General features: G+C 43.8%; 1 protein-coding gene across 5 annotated transcripts in view; it reads right to left on the bottom strand.

Annotated features, from left to right (window-relative positions):
• Positions 1-19,717, bottom strand: part of LOC114645223 (protein unc-13 homolog C-like) — a 742,812-nt gene that overhangs the window by 57,508 nt on the left and 665,587 nt on the right. For all 5 annotated transcript variants that reach the window (XM_051920476.1, XM_051920477.1, XM_051920473.1 and 2 more), the window contains one exon: positions 720-808. In XM_051920476.1, coding sequence (XP_051776436.1) covers positions 720-808 — 89 coding nt within the window. The remainder of the gene's footprint in view (positions 1-719; positions 809-19,717) is intronic.

Here is a 19,717-nt window from a genome sequence, read left to right as displayed (position 1 = left end):
CACAGCACAGAGATGGCTAATCGATGTAATGATGTCTCCTAAGCATGAAGAAGACCAAAAAAAGTCTTTGCTAAGGTCTTGTTACATCAGAGTAAACTAGTGATGGATGCATTTTTGCAGTAGTTAAACTAAAGTGTTGCCAGTTTTCTTTTATAAATACTACTGGTTGTGTCTGAAGTTGTGTACGCTCATTTTAAGCCTCTTTTTGTGCGTTTGTAAATGAGGGATATTCTGCAGGAGGAATTCCAAATATAGAAGACTACCAGGCCAACTTGGGATGCCCTTAGAAGAGACAAAAACATGAACTTCATCCTGTTACATGGCTAGACTGGAGCAGAAGAGATGTCTCCACCAGAGGGGGCTCTATGTATCTGACTCAATTATTATAAAGATTAGGGTTCGGTCTGATGGGCTGCTCCAGGCACCACCGAAAGGGAAAAAGAGGGTCCAGAGGGCCAAAATACTGAAAGGGGTTGAAAGACCAGCTAAATTCTGAAAAATAAATCTGTCTATGTCCGGTTTTACAAAGTTATTCTGCAGTCATAAGCCCTGTTAGCCCTGCGTCTCATAGTGCTCACTAAATACAATAATTCAATGTGGTGGTTAACTACACAGACTGTACTGATTTATCAATGACAAAGATAATTTTATACAGTAGTCACTAGAAACAACTCTATAAAATAAGTACAAAAAAAATAAGGCCGCTAAGTGACGCTTACCTTACACCAAAAACGTTGCTTAACTCATCGAGGACGGCGTTTAGCTTAATCTGCAGTTCCTTCAGGCAGTCACTGGCCTCTGCATCCAGCTGCAGAACAAAATACAAAAAGATAATTTAAGTCTAATATATTCAGTTTAAAGTAGAATTAGTTCGTCAACTTGAAATGGCAGAAGCTGTCTTGACCCAGAATGTGACCACCATACTACTTAGGGTTTATCTGGCTCAAAGTAAGCTTCACTAAAATGGATATCTTATATATATAACATCTACGCATGGGAGTGTGTGTGTCTGTCTGTCCAGCCCAGAAGTGCGAGGGTACAGCATGAAGTTCAAAGAAAGCGACTCTGTTGCCAAAGCAAAACCACTGCAGCTAATATACAAGTAAAGCGAGCACATCGGTAAAACAAAACCTCTGAGGAGAGAGAAACTCGCTTATCCGCTGATACACAATGGAGGCGAGCACATCGGCAAAACGAAACCTCTGAGGAGAGAGAAACTCGCTTAGCCACTAATATACAATGGAGGCGAGCACATCAGCAAAACGAAACCTCTGAGGAGAGAGAAACTCGCTTAGTCACTAATATACAATGGAGGCGAACACATTGGCAAAACGAAACCTCTGAGGAGAGAGAAAGTTGCTTAGCCACTAATATACAATGGAGGCGAGCACATTGGTAAAACAAAATCTCTGAGGAAAGAGAAACTCGCTTAGCTGCTGATACACAATGGAGGGGAGCACATCAGCAAAACGAAACCTCTGAGGAGAGAGAAACTCGCTTAGCCACTAATATAGAATGGAGGCGAACACATCGGCAAAACGAAACTTCTGAGGAGAGAGAAACTCGCTTAGCCACTAATATACAATGGAAGGGAGCACATCAGCAAAACGAAACCTCTGAGGAGAGAGAAACTCGCTTAGCCACTTATACACAATGGAGGCGAACACATCGGCAAAACGAAACCTCTGAGGAGAGAGAAACTCGCTTAGCCACTGATACACAATGGAGGCGAGCACATTGGTAAAACAAAACCTCTGAGGAAAGAGAAACTCACTTAGCCACTAATATACAATGGAGGCGAACACATCGGCAAAACGAAACCTCTGAGGAGAGAGAAACTCGCTTAGCCACTAATATACAATGGAGGCGAGCACATTGATAAAACAAAACCTCTGAGGAGAGAGAAACTCGCTTAGCCACTAATATACAATGGAGGGGAGCACATCAGCAAAACGAAACCTCTGAGGAGAGAGAAACTCGCTTAGCCACTAATATACAATGGAGGGGAGCACATCAGCAAAACGAAACCTCTGAGGAGAGAGAAACTCGCTTAGTCACTAATATACAATGGAGGCGAGCACATTGATAAAACAAAACCTCTGAGGAGAGAGAAACTCGCTTAGCCACTAGTACACAATGGAGGCGACCACATCAGCAAAACGAAACCTCTGAGGAGAGAGAAACTCGCTTAGCCACTAATATACAATGGAGGCGAGCACATTGGTAAAACAAAACCTCTGAGGAAAGAGAAACTCGCTTAGCTGCTGATACACAATGGAGGGGAGCACATCAGCAAAACGAAACCTCTGAGGAGAGAGAAACTCGCTTAGCCACTAATATAGAATGGAGGCGAACACATCGGCAAAACGAAACTTCTGAGGAGAGAGAAAGTCGCTTAGCCACTAATATACAATGGAGGGGAGCACATCAGCAAAACGAAACCTCTGAGGAGAGAGAAACTCGCTTAGCCACTGATACACAATGGAGGCGAACACATCGGCAAAACGAAACCTCTGAGGAGAGAGAAACTCGCTTAGCCACTAATATACAATGGAGGCGAGCACATTGATAAAACAAAACCTCTGAGGAGAGAGAAACTCGCTTAGCCACTAATATACAATGGAGGGGAGCACATCAGCAAAACGAAACCTCTGAGGAGAGAGAAACTCGCTTAGCCACTAATATAGTTTGAAGGCGAACACATCGGCAAAACGAAACCTCTGAGGAGAGAGAAACTTGCTTAGTCACTAATACACAATGGAGGCGACCACATCAGCAAAACGAAACCTCTGAGGAGAGAGAAACTCACTTATCCACTGATAGAGAAGAGAGGCAAGCATGTTGGCAAAACGAAACCGACGAGGAGCTGCTAATACACAACCGATGCGACTGATTGATTGAAGTGCCAGATTCCATGGTTTCTAGGATGGCCAGGCTTTTTACAACACTAGTGAAGTGAAGTACTAGTGAAGTATAATAAGAGGGGCCCCCGTGTCAAAAAGATACTCTGAGATGACTATAAACCTTATAAAGATATTTAAGGGCTCTGGTCTACTAAAACCTGCAGGCTCCGGCCCGTCTCTTAATTGGGTTAGGGACTCTTTCCTTTGTAACCCATCTTTGTACGTAATCACGGAATTGTGAGGATATACAATAATACCAGTGATAAGGATAATAAGCAGACATCTTTACAAGTGGATATTCTGAATTCTGAAAAAAAAAATGAAATCTTTTTGTCCATTTTGTACCACTGTCAAGCTCCAGGGTGTAGTTGTGGCTCTGAGGCTTGGGATCTGCTCTGATAATTGGAAGGTTTGCTGGTTTGAATCCCGTAAATGCCAGAAGTGACTCCACTCTGCTGGGCCCTTGAGCTAGACCCTTAACCTGCAATTGCTCCGTCCAGGGTATGATGTTAATCTGCATCCAGCACTGCAATGGGGCTCCTCCAACTTTCAGAGAAAACTTGGTGGTTGGTGGCAGGATTGTCACTTCAGCCACCATAAAAAAAAACCTCACACTGTTCCAGTGTGGTGCTGAGGTGTCACCTGTTTCACAGTTACACTCGGGTCCCAATCCAGGTGGTCCGTCGTGTGGTGGGTGTGTCAACGTGTTGTAATCAGCGCATGCTCCCAACCTCCTCCTCTTCAGGCTTCAGGCAAATCTGATTTTTTGGCCTTAAATCTGATGTTTTCATGGCTTTTGGACACAGAAATCCAAACTTTTTAAATCAAATTTGAGTCACTTTCATATGTGGTCCTAGTTCAGGTATGGTTTGCGGCCATGCGACATGAATGAGAATGGTCAGATCAGAATTCACGTGTTTCTTTGCCTATATGAATGGACTGAGTGCTGTCATCATCAGCTGGCACCAGCAGTGTGGCAAAACAATAATGGAGGAGAGCTACAGCTGTGACAACAGTCATGGTCCCAACATTGCTGGCTCCTTTGTCGTCCTCACACATCTCTTGGTCAGCAGTACCAGCAATAGCTTCGAGAACAGCAAAAGCTAACTGTTTGGCTTTTTTAAATATCCTCGTCAACCTTATCATGTACAGCTGATGAAATGTCCTCCAGAGCCGAATGTGATGCATACACCAGCTAATAGCACATCCATTTTGTTGGTTTTAAGGCTGCATTCCATTTCACTCCTAGTCAGAAATTTCAACTGGAACGCCACCCTTAAGCCGAAATTTCAATTTGGAATTTTTTAGTTTGTCCAATTCAAGTTTGTCTGACCTCAGATCATGGTGCCAATCCAAAATGGTGACGTGCATCGTGAACTTCAGTAAAAGTTGTAGTATTAAACTGTATATTAGCACTTCTGTCACTTTGTGTCTCGTACACATAGCACTGTCCACCGTCTATCTGTGGACATGTTGCTGCGGTGTTTGGATATGCCAAGTGCCATGTAATACATTGTTATCAGCTGCCATTTATTCTGATGGTGCAATGACAACAAAGGCTTTCCTTGACGCGTCCATATGGTTTAACAGAATGTTTCACTGGAACACATTTAATTCGGGTGTGATGGCATTCCCAGTTCTGACATCTGACTTCTGAGGTAAATGGAACGCAACATTCTACCATGAGTCATTTTGTTTGTTGTTGGTGATGTAGATGACAACATGCACAAACCTATCAATGTGCGTATGGGTGCCATTATGGAGGACAGATGTGTTTGCAACAGAGTTAGATACGCATCACTTGTACTTATGAATGTGAACCGTCACGATTGGCAAATCCGATCTCGTAACTGAGCAATGAGGCTTGTAATGTGTACGTAGCGTCTTATTTAATCCCTTGTCTTGCTCTTCACAAGATCCCACAAGCACTTGTACCCCTGCTCTTCTCTCGCTAATGGCTTACCCACGGCAGTAGTCCTTCAGCACAACTTTAGAAGCTGACAACAAATCCCAGCTTACTTCTATGGTGGCACCAGGTTCACACAATACCAGGTTGATGAAGCCACATTACACTTCATCAAAACTCAGAAAATGTCAGTCAGTCAGTCAGTCAGTCAGTCTCCAACCCACTATATCCTAACTACAGGGTCACAGGGGTCTGTTGGAGACAATCCCAAACAGCACAGGGCGCAAGGCAGGAACAAATCCTGGGCAGGGCGCCAGCCCACCGCACACACACACACACACTCACACCAAGCACACACTAGGGACAATTTATGATCGCCAACATACCTAACCTGCATGTCTTTGGACTGTGGGATGAAACTGTACCCGTAGGAAACCCACGCAAACCCGGGGGAGAACATGCAAACTCCACGCAGGGAGGACCCGGGAAGCAAACCCAGGTCTCCTTACTGCGAGGCAGCAGCGCTACCACTGCGCCACCGTGCCACCCCTCAGAACATGTACACAGTTGTAACGAGATTTTAAAAGAAGAATGACGCGGAGTTAGTCACTTGGCTATTCGACTCGTATTGCACATCTTCTCAACGTTCATGAGTCTTACTATTAGGGTTGCTACAGGATGAAGTGAATTAATGGCAGAAACAAGGGAGCACTTCATCATAGAAAAGGTACTGGGAAAGAAGAAACTGGCTGTCATGTTAGTTCAAGCTGAACTCCTTTGGGCTTTTAAAGGCATTACTGATGAGGCAGTAGAACACCTCAGGCAAATGTTAAAGAAGAAAATGACAGGTGGACTGAAAAAGAAAAACTAACAATTGTGTGTCGATATTTATGACGGCTGATGTATACTACAATGTACACTGGAGAGTGTACACGTACTGTATGTATAGATTACAGTATGTCCACCTTAATGGAAGGGCAAGCGTCTGTGTGTCCATCTGGCTGCTTTGTGTCTGTCAGGACTCTTGACCAATGAATGAGAAAGAAAGGCAGATCTTCAAGTCAAATGCACAGCATTGTGGGAATCACATCTTTCCTGATTATTATGAATGGTGTCTTTCTGGGAATTACCTTTTAGTAAAAAACACACATTTTACTTTTTATTTTATTGATTATATTATATTATATATATTATATTATAACAGCATGAAGTTATAGAAAAGAGTAGGGGAAGCTAGGTTAAGAAGGGAGGTGATGATTAGTGAACAGCAGTACGGTTTCATGCCAAGAAAGAGCACCACAGATGCGATGTTTGCTCTGAGGGTGTTGATGGAGAAGTAGAGAGAAGGCCAGAAGGAGCTGCATTGTGTCTTTGTGGACCTGGAGAAACCATATGACAGGGTGCCTCGAGAGGAGCTGTGGTATTGTTTGAGGAAGTCAGGAGTGGCAAAGAAGTACGTAAGAGTTGTACAGGATATGTACGAGGGAAGTGTGACAGTGGTGAGGTCTGCGGTAGGAGTGATGGAGGTGGGATTACATCAGGGATCGGCTCTGAGACCTTTCTTATTTGCAATGTTGATGGACAGGTAGACAGATGAGATTAGACAGGAGTCCCGTGGACTATGATGTGTGCTGATGACACTGTGATCTGTAGCGAGAGTAGGGAGCAGGTTGATGAGACCCTGGAGAGGTGGAGATCTGTTCTAGAGAGGAGAGGAATGAAAGTCAGTAGGAACAAGACAGAATACATGTGTGTAAATGAGAGGGAGGTCCATGGAATGGTGAGGATGAGGGGAGTAGAGTTGGCAAAAGTGGATGAGTTTAAATATTTGGGATCAACAGTAAAGAGTAATGGGGATTGTGGAAGGTGAGGTGAAGAAGAGAGTGCAGGCAGGGTGGAATGGGTGGAGAAGAGTGTCAGGAGTGATTTGTGACAGACGGATATCAGCAAGAGTGAAAGGGAAGGTCTACAGGATGGTAGTGAGACCAGCTGTGTTATATGGGTTGGAGACGGTGGCACTGACCAGAAAGCAGGAGACAGAGCTGGTGAGGATGGACAGGATTAGAAATGAAGACATTAGAGGGTCAACTCAAGTTGGACGGTTGGGACACAAAGTCAGAGAGGCGAGATTGTGTTGGTTTGGACATGTGCAGATAGAGCTGCCAGGCAAGAAAAAAAGAGTGTAACGGCCGACCCCTTTACCCAGCCAGCAGCTACACCTCCAAGACCTGTGGCCTGGATAATTTACTGAGAAAGAATCTAACTATCAAGCCGTACTTCTAACCGATTAAAAACTTTTCCCCACAATCGACGGTATAAATATAAGTACACAAAAGCAGGATGTAAAATTAAACGGATTAAATGTATTAAATGAAACAACAAGACAGGCAAATAGAAAACAGATATAAATATAAATATCCCTCCACCCCAGCAACAACAAGACACCACCAAAACAAATACAACAAAAACCCTCCCTTGCCCCTGTAACATATAAACACACAACACGAATAACAAAAGTTGAATGCGATACGGAAATGAATGTGAACTTGAGTCTGGTTATAAAAAAACTGTCCTGAATGCGGTTGACTGAATTAGCGAAAAATGTGTTGTTTGATTTTCCCCGGACAAAATGGAGCAGCCTCACCGTGAATCCTCAGTGCGTGATGGATGATTAACTCCGACCCCGGGGTCTCTCGTGATGAGGTTCTTGAAGCAAGTCCGGCGGATAGAAAAAGAAACTGGATGGAAATGCGCGATGTGGAATATAACAGGTACAGATGGCTCGTGGTCGTGAATGTGAAAAATCTCCTTCTCTCCTCTCCTTCCTTCTCCTCCTGCTGGCTTAAATAGTCCTGTGACGGCAGTAATTGATTAATCGTGAACAGGTGTTTTCCAGGTTTGCGGCTGTGGTCTCCTTCCATCATCCATCCCCCTTTTCGGGGACGGCATTAACTGATACACATACAAACAGCAAATGGGACAATGAAACGAGACGCACTCAGAACTGACATTTACAATACTAACTATGTGGCCCCGCTACAAGAGGAAGGCCTAAGAGAAGGTTTATGGATGTAGTGAGAGAGGACATGCAGGTGATGGGTGTAACAGAACAACATGCAGAAGACAGAAAGATATGGAAGAAGATGATCTGCTGTGGCAACCCCTAACGGAAGCAGCCGAAAGAAGAAAAAGAAGACTGATTATATTAAAATCAAGTAACATTCCATACAAATAACTCAAGTTTTACAAAAAAAAAGGTTTGAAGCAACTCAAACCCCACCCCAAAAAAAAATCCCCACGCATTTTGACCATACGACAGGCTGTGGATTCAAATACTGCTATTGACACTGTGTGACCCTGAGCAAGTCACATGACCTGCCTGTGCTCCAATCAAAAAACCAAAAAGAAATGGAACCAGATGTATCATGGATGTTGTAAGCCGCCTTGGATAAAGTCATCAGCCAAATAAGTAAATATAGTGTAATGTAATGTCTCTCTTAATTAATGTTGTAACCTGCTTAAGGAAGGGAAGTCACCCTTCCCATCATGCCTTAGTCACATCACTTAAGGTGGAACAGGGCTCCCTTGATGTGCCGCTCCTTGAGAATCGAACTCCTGGCTCAGAAGATCCAAATTCAAACCATATCAGTATGTATAATGAGCTTCACAGTCACCAACTTTTAAATATTTAATCTATTCTCCTTCCTTTCTCATGCACCGTTTCTGAAATGTTGGTTTGTTTAGCATATGTCTGTCAAGGGAAGCAGTCAAGGTAATTATAGGCTTTGGAGGCTTTGTTTAAATGTGCGAGGATTGTCATTTACTGAATAGCTAATGATGCAACAATCTGGGCTTTGTTTCCATTAAAGTCTTCCTGTCAAAAATAATGAATTCATCTCCCATTTTTGTCGCGTTCCACGGCGTCCTGCCGCGTCTGCCTTCTGCTAGGGATGCAAGGATGAAAATTGTCACTGTGGTTTCATGAAAATGCCAAACAAATACGTTCCTTGTGGTGCTCAGGACGATTCGTTTGGCCCCAAACCAACAAACTTCACGGTGATGATCTCCTCCGATGTAAAATGAGAGTTCAGGGGCTGCCTGAGAAATCACAGTGATGCATGATAATGCCACCGCACCTAGTGTTTAATAGCCGATTGGTGGCTGCACTCAATCAGCATTTTGACAGTCTTCCAGAAAGAACCACTACACAGGAAAATCATCTGGCACAACAGTGAGTGGCCATCATGGCAACTGAAAAAAACCTGTGGGGTACATTTTAACAAGAGGACAGAGAAGAGGAAAGGAAACAAGTGGAATGTGATGTGAATGATTAGGGTAATAGCAAGAACAAACGAGTAAATGACAGGCCAGAATGTTAATGAAATCGGCTTAACCCAACTCAGAGTCATGGGGGCTACAGGCCATCTCAGCAGAATCTTGGACCATTCATGCGCACTCACACACGTATACACTCTCACATGGGGCCCAAGTCTGAATATTACATTGAATTATGGGAGGAAAACCAGAGTTAGCCAGAGAAAAACCCACACGGACACGGGGAGAATGTGCAGACCCCAGAAAAGCAGCAACTGGGCACTGCACTTAATTCAGCTCCTTTTTTGTTTTAGTTCCCAACAGAGGTTCTGTTACTGGGAGAATGTTTTAAACAGATAAAAAAGTGCAAAATTAACAAACAGGAAAAATATCAATTATAATGAAAAAGAAATATAATAGAATTTAGTTATGACAGAAGAAGAAATCATCAGAAATAGAATCTATTACTCAGAGTTACGTGATGACACATTTACTTTTCCACCATTTTCACTAACTAAAGGCAAAACAGAGAGACTGACTCAACAAGTAGACCATCATTAGTCTATAATTTGTACTCAGAACATTAAATAAATGACATTTTTAAATTACGCGCAATCCCATCAACTTTTTAAATAATAGACACAAACAGCCATGAAAATCAAATTCTGCGCTGCACGCTTCTGTTTCTTTATTTACTGAAGGCATTCACAATGCTTGTTCCTTAAAAAAAGAATAATATGATCTAATGAGGGCTTCCTAGGTCAGGTCATTTCAGTTTGGGGAGCATGCACTGGTACAGCACTTCGCCGCACCCACCACATGATGAAACAGCTCGGGACCCTGGCTGGCAAACCCCCAGGCAGACACGCAATCCTGCCCTGCCCCCTGGAAATGACCCTCTATCTGCCGCAGCCAGGTGTTAAGTGGGCGACCCCTTGGCTAGGTCCAGCTGCTCGGGTCCTCAACAATGAAGGTCATGCAAGCCAGACCACCCTCAGGTAATCACGCCACATGGCCGTAGTGCCATAACTGACGCTCCCTCACAATGCAGGTAATGCACCTCATCCGGGACTCCGTGAGCAACACAAAGTCAAACCAGCGGTACCCAAGGATTCTCTGAAGAGACACAGCACTGAAGGAGTCCAGTCTTCATCTCAGGTCACTGGATGATGTCCATGTCTTGCAAACATATAGCAAGACAGGAAGCACCAGGACTCTAAAGACTTGGAACTTCGTCCTTTTGCATAGATACCCCCTTGTCCAGCGACCTCATGACCCCCCCCCCATGCCTTCCCAATCCATCTACTGACTTCATAGGAAGAGTCACCAGAGATATGAATGTCACTGCCAGGGTAAGTAAACCTCTCGACGAGGTCGACACTCTCTCCGCAGACAGACACACTGCTGATGGCCGTGCCCAAGAAGATATTAAAGGCCTGATGTTGGTTTTTATCAGGATACTCGCCAGCCCAGACACTCAGACTCCTCACTCAGTCTCTTGAGACCCCCGATCAGAGCCTCCATTGACTCTGCGAAGATCATAGCATTGTCAGCAAAGTCAAGATCCGCAAATCTTTCTTCACCAACAGATGCCCCACAGCTGCTGGACCCCACGACCCTGCCCAACACATAGTCCATGCAAGCACTGAACAGAGTAGGACCAAAAACACACCACCGACGAACCCCAGAATCAACTGGGAAAACAACAGAGGTTCTGTCTCCACTCTGCACAGCACTCACAGTACCAGTGTACAGGCCAGCCATGATATCCAGCAATGTCAGGGGGGTCCCACAAAGTCTCAGGATGTCCAACAGGGCAACTATGAATCAACTGAGTGGAACACTTTGCAAAAATTGAAAAAGGGTGTAAAGAAACTTTGCCGATATTCACATTTGCACTGAATGAGAACCCTCAGTGCCAGAATGAGGTCGATGGTAGACTTCTTAGGCATAAAACCAGACTGCTCCGGTCGCTGGTAGGTGAGCGAGTGATCACGGATCCTATTGGAGACGACCCTAGCAAGGACCTCACCCAGCATCGAGAGTAGTGTTATCCCCTGCAGATGCTGCAATTCAAGTGCTCACCCTTCCCTTTCCAGATAAGGACAACGAATCCTGTTTTCCAGTCAGTTGGGATGATGCCAGTCTCCCCAATGGAAGCAAAGACTGCTTGCAATGCCAGGAGGACAGCCTTACCACCAACCTGGAGAAGTTCACCCCAGATATCACAGATCCCTGCAGGCTTTCCTCCCCTCAGCTGGTTCACCACCTGTGCAATCTCAATGAGACTGGGGGGTTCACAGCTAACTGGAGGATCAGCCTCAAGGACCATGGACCAAGAAATATCCAACGTTCTAGCCAGAGAATCAGCTTTAAACAAAACTTAAAGATGACGCTGCAATTGTGACCCGCTGGGATAGCTACTTTGAGCAGCTGTTTGGGCTTCCTAGATAGTAAAGAAATTGTAATATTCATCTGAGGTCATATTCCAGGTATGCACTATTACCATTACTGTTTTTATATATTTGGATACAACACTTGGATATCCATGAACGAGAGTAGTTTATTAAACTAAGGTGAAAAATATATAGCATATATATATATATATATATATATATATATATATATATATATATATTTACATTGTATCTATCTATCTATCCATCCATCCATCCATCCACTTCCGCTTATCCGAGGTCGGGTCGCGGGGGCAGCAGCTTGAGCAGAGATGCCCAGACTTCCCTCTCTCCGGCCACTTCTTCTAGCTCTTCCAGGAGAATCCCGAGGCGTTTCCAGGCCAGCCGGGAGACATAGTCCCTCCAGCGTGTCCTGGGTCTTCCCCGGGGCCTCCTCCCGGTTGGACGTGCCCGGAACACTTCACCAGGGAGGCGTCCAGGAGGCATCCTTATCAGATGCCGAGCCACCTCATCTGACTCCTCTCGATGCGGAGGAGCAGCGGCTCTACTCTGAGCCCCTCCCGGATGACTGAGCTTCTCACCCTATCTTTAAGGGAGAGTCCAGACACCCTGCGGAGGAAACTCATTTCAGCCGCTTGTATTCGTGATCTCGTTCTTTCGGTCACTACTCATAGCTCATGACCATAGGTGAGGGTAGGAACATAGATCGACCGGTAAATTGAGAGCTTTGCCTTATGGCTCAGCTCCTTTTTCACCACGACAGACCGATGTAGAGCCCGCATCACTGCGGATGCCGCACCGATCCGCCTGTCGATCTCACGCTCCATTCTTCCCTCACTCGTGAACAAGACCCCGAGATACTTGAACTCCTCCACTTGGGGCAGGATCTCGCTACCAACCCTGAGAGGGCACTCCATCCTTCTCCGGCTGAGGACCATGGTCTCGGATTTGGAGGTGCTGATTCCCATCCCAGCCGCTTCACACTCAGCTGTGAACCGATCCAGTTCCCTATCCCAGTTTGCCTTGGGTGGCCCTACCAGGGGCATAAAGCCCCGGACAACAGAGCTCCTAGGATCATTGGGACACGCAAACCCCTCCACCACGGTAAGGTGGCGGTTCGAGGAGGGGATCGATATATATATAAATATATATATATATACTGTATATACACACACCTTAATAAAAGAACAAGTGTTTGTGTGTCTGTCTGTGTGTTCACCCAGTTCCTATGTATCTGTCATTCCAACAGATGGCACTTTTTAAATAATATCAGCACTGCTTTTATGAATCCCATACCAAATGGCATAAAAGAGAGACAATAAGAACTGCATTTGTGATTATAGCAGATGACACGTCACAAACATTTGAAGTAATGCATTTTTTTTACTACAAAGGTTTGTGATGTGTCATCTGTTGGAATGACAAATGCAACACATTTTATTGCTACATGCATTACAAAATATATTCCAGTACATGGTGCACTGGAAATGCTGAGGTCTACCTTGATTATTAGATTTCAACGCAACCCATCTTAGACAGGTAGCACAGTTAGTATATATATTGCAATAGAAAACATGGGTTGGCTGGCCAGGAGGCCTTTTTAATGGAAGGTTGTGGGTGGACGGGCAACCCAACCAGGTTGGTTAGTGGTACCTTTCCTGATCAGGAGATGGACAGGAGCAAACTGCTTCCCAGGGCCATTAGCTTCCCCGGTACACTGGGTGGTGATAGCCCTCTGACGTACATCCCATTCAGACACCTGCAGGGCTTCATGGGTGTTGTTGTTTTAGTGGGCAGCTCTGTTGGGTCCTTGGTTGTCCACTAGGGGGAGCTAGTGGGAGAGAGTGATGTAACTGTGTTAGGTCACTACTACAATAAGCCTCTTCAGTTTGCATACCGCTCAAACAGATCAACTAAGAATGCCATATGCTCTGCCCTTCACCTCTCCCTGACACATCTGGATAAAAACGACACGTATGTCAGGATGCTATTCATAGACTTTAGCTCTGCTTTCAACACAATCATCCCTCAAAAGCTGGATGTAAAACTGAGTAGGCTGGGCCTGAACACCACCCTCTGTAATTGGATCCTGGACATCTTGACAGAGAGGCCCCAGTCAGTTCGGATGGGCTGCAACACTTCCAGCATCATTACACTGAGCACTGGAGCGCCGCAGGGCTGCATGCTTAGTCCGCTGCTGTTCACCCTGCTGACTCACGACTGCACAGCCACGCACATCACCAACCACATCATCAAGTTTGCGGATGATACGACAGTGCTGGGACTGATGACCAGGGATGATGAAACAGCATACAAAGGTGAGGTGGAACGGCTGTCTGCACGGTGTGAAGACAACAATCTATCTCTCAGTGTTGACAAGACAAAAGAGATCATTGTGGACTTTAGAAAATCACATCCTGCCCACATCCCACTCAGCATCAACGGTTTAGATGTGGAGACTGTTAGGAGTACCACGTTCCTCTGTGTGCACATAACTGAGGAACTTACATGGATGCATAACACCTCATCACTAATCAAGAAAGCCCAGCAGAGACTACACTTCCTGAGGCGGCTGAAATGAGCAAGTATTCCCCCTTCCATCCCCACCATCTTCTACAGAGTGTTCTGACCAGCTGCATCACTGTCTGGTATGGCAACTGCATCATAAACGACCGCAAGCACCTGCAAAGGATAGTGAAGACAGCAGAAAACATTATTGGGGTGCCTCTCCCTTCACTACAGGACATATTTTACAAACGCAGTGTCCGCAAGGCCTGTAGCATTGTGCAGGACCCCTTAGACCCCTCACATGGACTTTTCACACTTCCAAGAGAAGATACTGCAGCATCAGCGCCAGATCTGCCAGGCTGCAGGAGAGTTTGTATCCCCCAAGCTGTTAGACTCCTTGCCACCATGCTGCCCCCTGGGGTCTTCCACACGCCCTCAACCACCTCTAAAAACAGAACTTTTATACATGCGAGCCACTTTCCTGCAAAGACGAGTGTGCATGTAGAAGAGAACTGAAGATCTCATACTGACCTTTAAGTATTTTGACACTCTTGTTATCCTTCTGCTGTGAAACATTCTGACCTGTCATTGTTTACACGTCTTCAACAACTATTATCATACACTTATAATTTCTGTATTATCTATATCTATTATTTATTATTTATTTATTATATTACATATCTTACACATCAATATTGCTGCTAGTTCTTTGTCTTGTCTTTGCACAATGTCTTGTCTTGTTTCTGTTTTAATTTTAATTCTATTTGTAATTTATTATTTGCACGTCATCTTGTTACACTGTGGACCCTGAGCTTGGCAATTTCGTCTATCCGTATACTTGTATATGGTTGAGATGACAATAAAGTTCACTTTGACTTTGACTTTGAGTGAGGTATCTGTATAAATAAAACGTTTATTAGCACCTGGGACTTGTGTTTGTGAGGTTGTGTCTGGGATTTGAAGTTCCACAACACCCTAGTGATCACTGATCAAAAGTCAAAAGTTTTAGAACCCTTCCATTTTTCCAATTTTACTCAGTTGAAATGCAATGAATGACCTAAAAATGTAAGCAGTAAACTGTCAGAGGTTTAAATGTAAATTTCAGGTTAGTAGAAAAAAGAAATTTCAGAATATTACAAGTGGGCCTTCTTTAGCGAACAACTAATTGGTGCCAACTGCAGTAATTCAAGTAACTGAAGCCTTACAAGCTGAAATAAACAGTTTGCACAGGTGTCCCAACTTGGGTGGATTACTTAAAAACCCTCTGTCTGTGTTAAAACAGAGCTGGAACAGACTGTGTTACTACACCCTCTACTTGGACAATATTCCAGTGATAATGGCAAGGAAACGGCAATTAACAAATGAAAAGAGACAGAGCATTATTACCCTTAGAAGTGTAGGCCTTTCATTGGCAAAAAAATCCAAGTGTCGGTGAGTCCAGTGGTGTCCTAAACAATCCAAAGGCAATTGGAGACTGGAAGAAACTCTGATAGGACGAGATCTGGCAGAGTCAAAGTCACAAGCCAATCAGAAGACAAGTTTCTTAGGGTTACCTGATAGGCGCCTCACAGCACAACAGCTTCAAGCACAGCTTGACAGTGCATGTCGACAAAAGCAAGTGCCAGTCTGTACTGTTAAGAAAACATGTATGTCCTACCAAAATGGCACACGTTACCAATAGCTGGAACCATGATAAACAGAGCGACAGTGAAATACAGAACTTAGTTGGGAGGCTATGAGTTTCATCAAAACTCTGTAATTGTTTGCCTAACAATCATGATTTTTCCAGCCACTCATTTTTAAGTCATTATCTCTAAAAAATGAATAAACAGAAATTACTGAAGCAACACAGCCTAAATGGAAATGTAAGAATAATCACTTGTAAGGCACGACGGTAAATTTCCTTCAGCGCTGCACAATTTGGTGAGTTCGTAGCAACGGCCTCCTCCCTAACATCTGTCTACAAAGGACGCAGCCATACAGTTCAAAGAGAAAAAAAACATTAAAAATACTGTGCTGGCCCACTAGGCAAAGTGACACCCAAAAGAGAGGGTGGATGTTTAGAAGAGTTAGGAATGAATAATAATGCCAGTGCCTGTAAAATACAGATGGGGTATCGGCAGGGTGGCTGAGACGTGTCTACTGTAGTAAATTCTTGATATCTGCATCTGAGTTTCCTTCGGTGAAGCTCTGATAACGATGTGATTTTCAGTTACCGAGTCTTAAAATGATTTGATTTTTAGTATGCTACAAATTAAGATGAGATCCTCGATACGAAGCTCTGTTGTTCATCTTTTAGGTCATTTCTCGTCTTCGTTTACTTGTGTTAGTTGAGTTGCTGGCAGATGAAGGTGACCACACAGGAACTGTAGGGAAATTACTTCTTACTGTCTATACGATAGATCCTCATAATTCTATAATTCTTATCATTGCATTAATCAGTCTCAGTAAATAGATGGACAAGATGATAAATTATTATTATCATTAATATTGATCTACGATGGCAAGTCAAACATTATCCTCACTCTGGCTGTAGAATTAATTTTTTCTCATTTCTTCATTTTAGTGTAACCCTGATATTCTGTATATGCATTGATTTATCATTTCTATCGTGGCTCTGTAATCCATACTCACCCCTACTATTCTCTAGTGCTCATTTTCCATTTTTCTGTGGTGCCACATGACCATCATCATCAAATTTATTTATGTGGGGCCTGAAACCTTGAAGAATAATTTAGATCGTTTACCGTATATACTCGCATATAAGTCGAGTCTTGAAACCCAAAAAATCGATTATAAAATCAGACCCCGACTTATACGCCTGTTCAAAAATGCGACCCATACATTTTTATTTTACATCTTTTTGCTTCCTCCAATCTCGTATCAGTTTCTCAGACACATCGAATTTTGTTGCAGCAGCACAGTTACCAGTTTCTTTCGCCACTTCAACGACTTTTAATTTAAAACCAGCTTCATATTTTCTTCTGATCGAATGCTCCATCATAGATAAGGGATGCTCTTACGATAAAGGTGTATGAGGGTGTGAGATACAAAAAACACAAATCAGTGCAAACGTTACTTCGGAATAGTTTGGGTATTATCGTGTGGTCACATGGGCACAATACATAGAAATATAAAGGCCGTGTGCTCCGTGGTTAGTCTCTCAGGTGGGCGTTAGCATATCGGAATCTCTTGGACCAATAGCATGAGTTTTCCGCATTCGACTTATATGACCGACATTAAAAATACCAGAAATTATACGGTGAAATCAAGTCCCAACTTATCTGCAGGAGAACTTAAACGCGAGTATGTACGGTATGTTAGGTAGAATGCCCGGGGGTGCTGGGTGGTCTTGTGGCCTTGGAACCCCTGCAGATTTTGTTTTTTTTTTTTTTTCTCCAGCCCTCTGAATTTTTTTTTTGTTTGTTTTTTTCTGTTCCCCCCAACCATCAGACCTTGCTTTATTTTTTGTTATTTAGTATTGCCTAATCTTATTTTTATATTTCTAACTTTTCTTTCCTCATCTTGTAAATCACTTTGAGATTTGTATGAAAATGTGCTATATAAATAAATGTTGTTGCTATTTTAATCTTTAAACTTTCAAAAAAGACAAATCCATCATTTTTCAACATCACCTCCCTGCTTTTCAATACACTTTGTCCATCTGTCAACAAGCTTCCATATTCCTTCATTAAAAAATGCGTTAGGCTGAGCTGTGAGCCACGAGTGCACCGCTGTCTTCACCTGTTCATCAGATGTGAATCTTCGTCCTCGTAGGACTTCTTTCAGGGAACCAAACAGGCGATTGTCCGATGGGGTGAGATCAGGGCTATGGACTAGGACTAGGACTGCAGACTGTCAATCGTGCTGGCAGCGGTCACGCAAGAACACAATGCCCTTGGATAACAGTCCTCTGCGTTTTGTCCAAAGTTTAGGCTTTTAGCTGTTCGGTTGTTTCGATACCCATCTCGCACAAACTTTTCAAAAGCCAAGTCTGTTGTGGATTATTGCAGATTGGCAGATTTACAATTGATTTGCCACATCATCTACTGTCACTCGTCTATTCAACAGAATCATTTCACGTGTGCGCTCAATGTTGTCATCAGTCGTGAACGTGGACGGGCGTTCGGCTCCTTCTTCATGGCTGACACTTGTGAGACCTTTCTTGAACTTCTCTACTCATTCATACACACTTGTTTGTAACAAAAACACTTTCTCCATACTGTGTACAAAGTCTTTGTTAAATATTGGCATCAGGCACTCTATTAGAACTCAAAAACCGAATCACTACACGTTGCTCTTCTTTTGTGCAAATCACAACTGGGGCAGCCATTGTTTCTTGCACTGCAGTTACGAATGATCTGACTTAACACGTCCACACCTGCACAGTGGTGACTGGGGAGACTGGGACTTCATACGGAAAGACAGTGCTGCCAACAGAAGGTTTAATATACCCGGAGTGCGGATCATTTTTGGCTCAACCCTCATATTTGCTGGTCAGTCCATTTTCACACTCCTCATGCTGGTGGAATAACTCGAGCAGGCCACACCTGACTTACTTCCTCTACCTACAGAATATCAGGAATGGAATTCCACCAGCATGGCCTGGTTTTGCTCAGTAGCTTTCTTTAAGCAGCGACTTAGGGCCATCAGGTTTTAGATGTCAAACAAATAATATAAAATGGTGATGACGCCGATGGAAGTTCAAAAGAGACACTAGAGTAGAGTCTATTAGGGCTTGTTTGTGTGCGTCATTAAGTCATATACTGCTGCGTAACACAGACAAAGCTTTTGTGCCAGTCTAGCTGTTTGACAGCAAGTGCCCTCCATAATGGTAGGGGCAAAGACACATTTTTCTTTAATTTGCCCCTAAACTACATAATTTAAAATTACAAATAAAACAATTTAGACATGTGTCTGCGTGAGTTTCCTCCGGGTACTCCAGTTTCCTCCCACTGTCCAAAGACATGCAAGTTAGGTGCATTGATGATTCTAAATTGTCCCTAGTGTGTGCTTGGTGTGTGTGTGTGTGTCTGTGCGCGCCCTGCGGTGGGCTGGCGCCCTGCCCGGGGTTTGTTTCCTGCCTTGCGCCCTGTGTTGCCTGGGATTGGTTCCAGCAGACCCCCGTGACCCTGTAGTTAGGATTTAGCGGGTTGGATAATGGATGGATGGACAATTCAGACACTGTGATTAAAGTGCACATTGCAGACTTTCATTTAAGGGGATTTGCCTACATTTCAATCACACCATGTAGAAATGACATTTTTGCTACACAGTCTCCCCATTTCAGGACACCATAATGTTGTTGACAATTGGTGAGGAATTATTTGATTCATCAGGTGGGTTTCATGGCTTCATAAAATACCTCAGCTTGCTTCTACCCTTTGGAGTGTGTAGTTGCCGTTGTTCAACATGAGCACAAGAGCTGTGCCAATGAAAGTCAAAGAAGCCATTATGAGGCTGATATACAAGAATAAAACCATCTGAGACATCAGGAAATGACCAAAACCAACTGTCTGGAATATCATTAAGAAGAAAGAAAGCATCTGTGAGTTCGGCAAGACCACCACTGCTAATGACTGACTGAATTATTCCCGCAATGGTAAAGAAAAAGCCCCCAACAGGTCCCCAAGCTGTCTGACCCCCTTCATAAATGCCAGCTGGTCCTT

The sequence above is a fragment of the Erpetoichthys calabaricus genome, chromosome 17 (genome assembly GCF_900747795.2).
Source record: "Erpetoichthys calabaricus chromosome 17, fErpCal1.3, whole genome shotgun sequence".
NCBI classification, from domain to species: Eukaryota; Metazoa; Chordata; class Cladistia; order Polypteriformes; family Polypteridae; genus Erpetoichthys; species Erpetoichthys calabaricus.
Note: the sequence above shows the minus strand (reverse complement) of the source record. Positions and strands in the feature narration are given on the sequence as shown.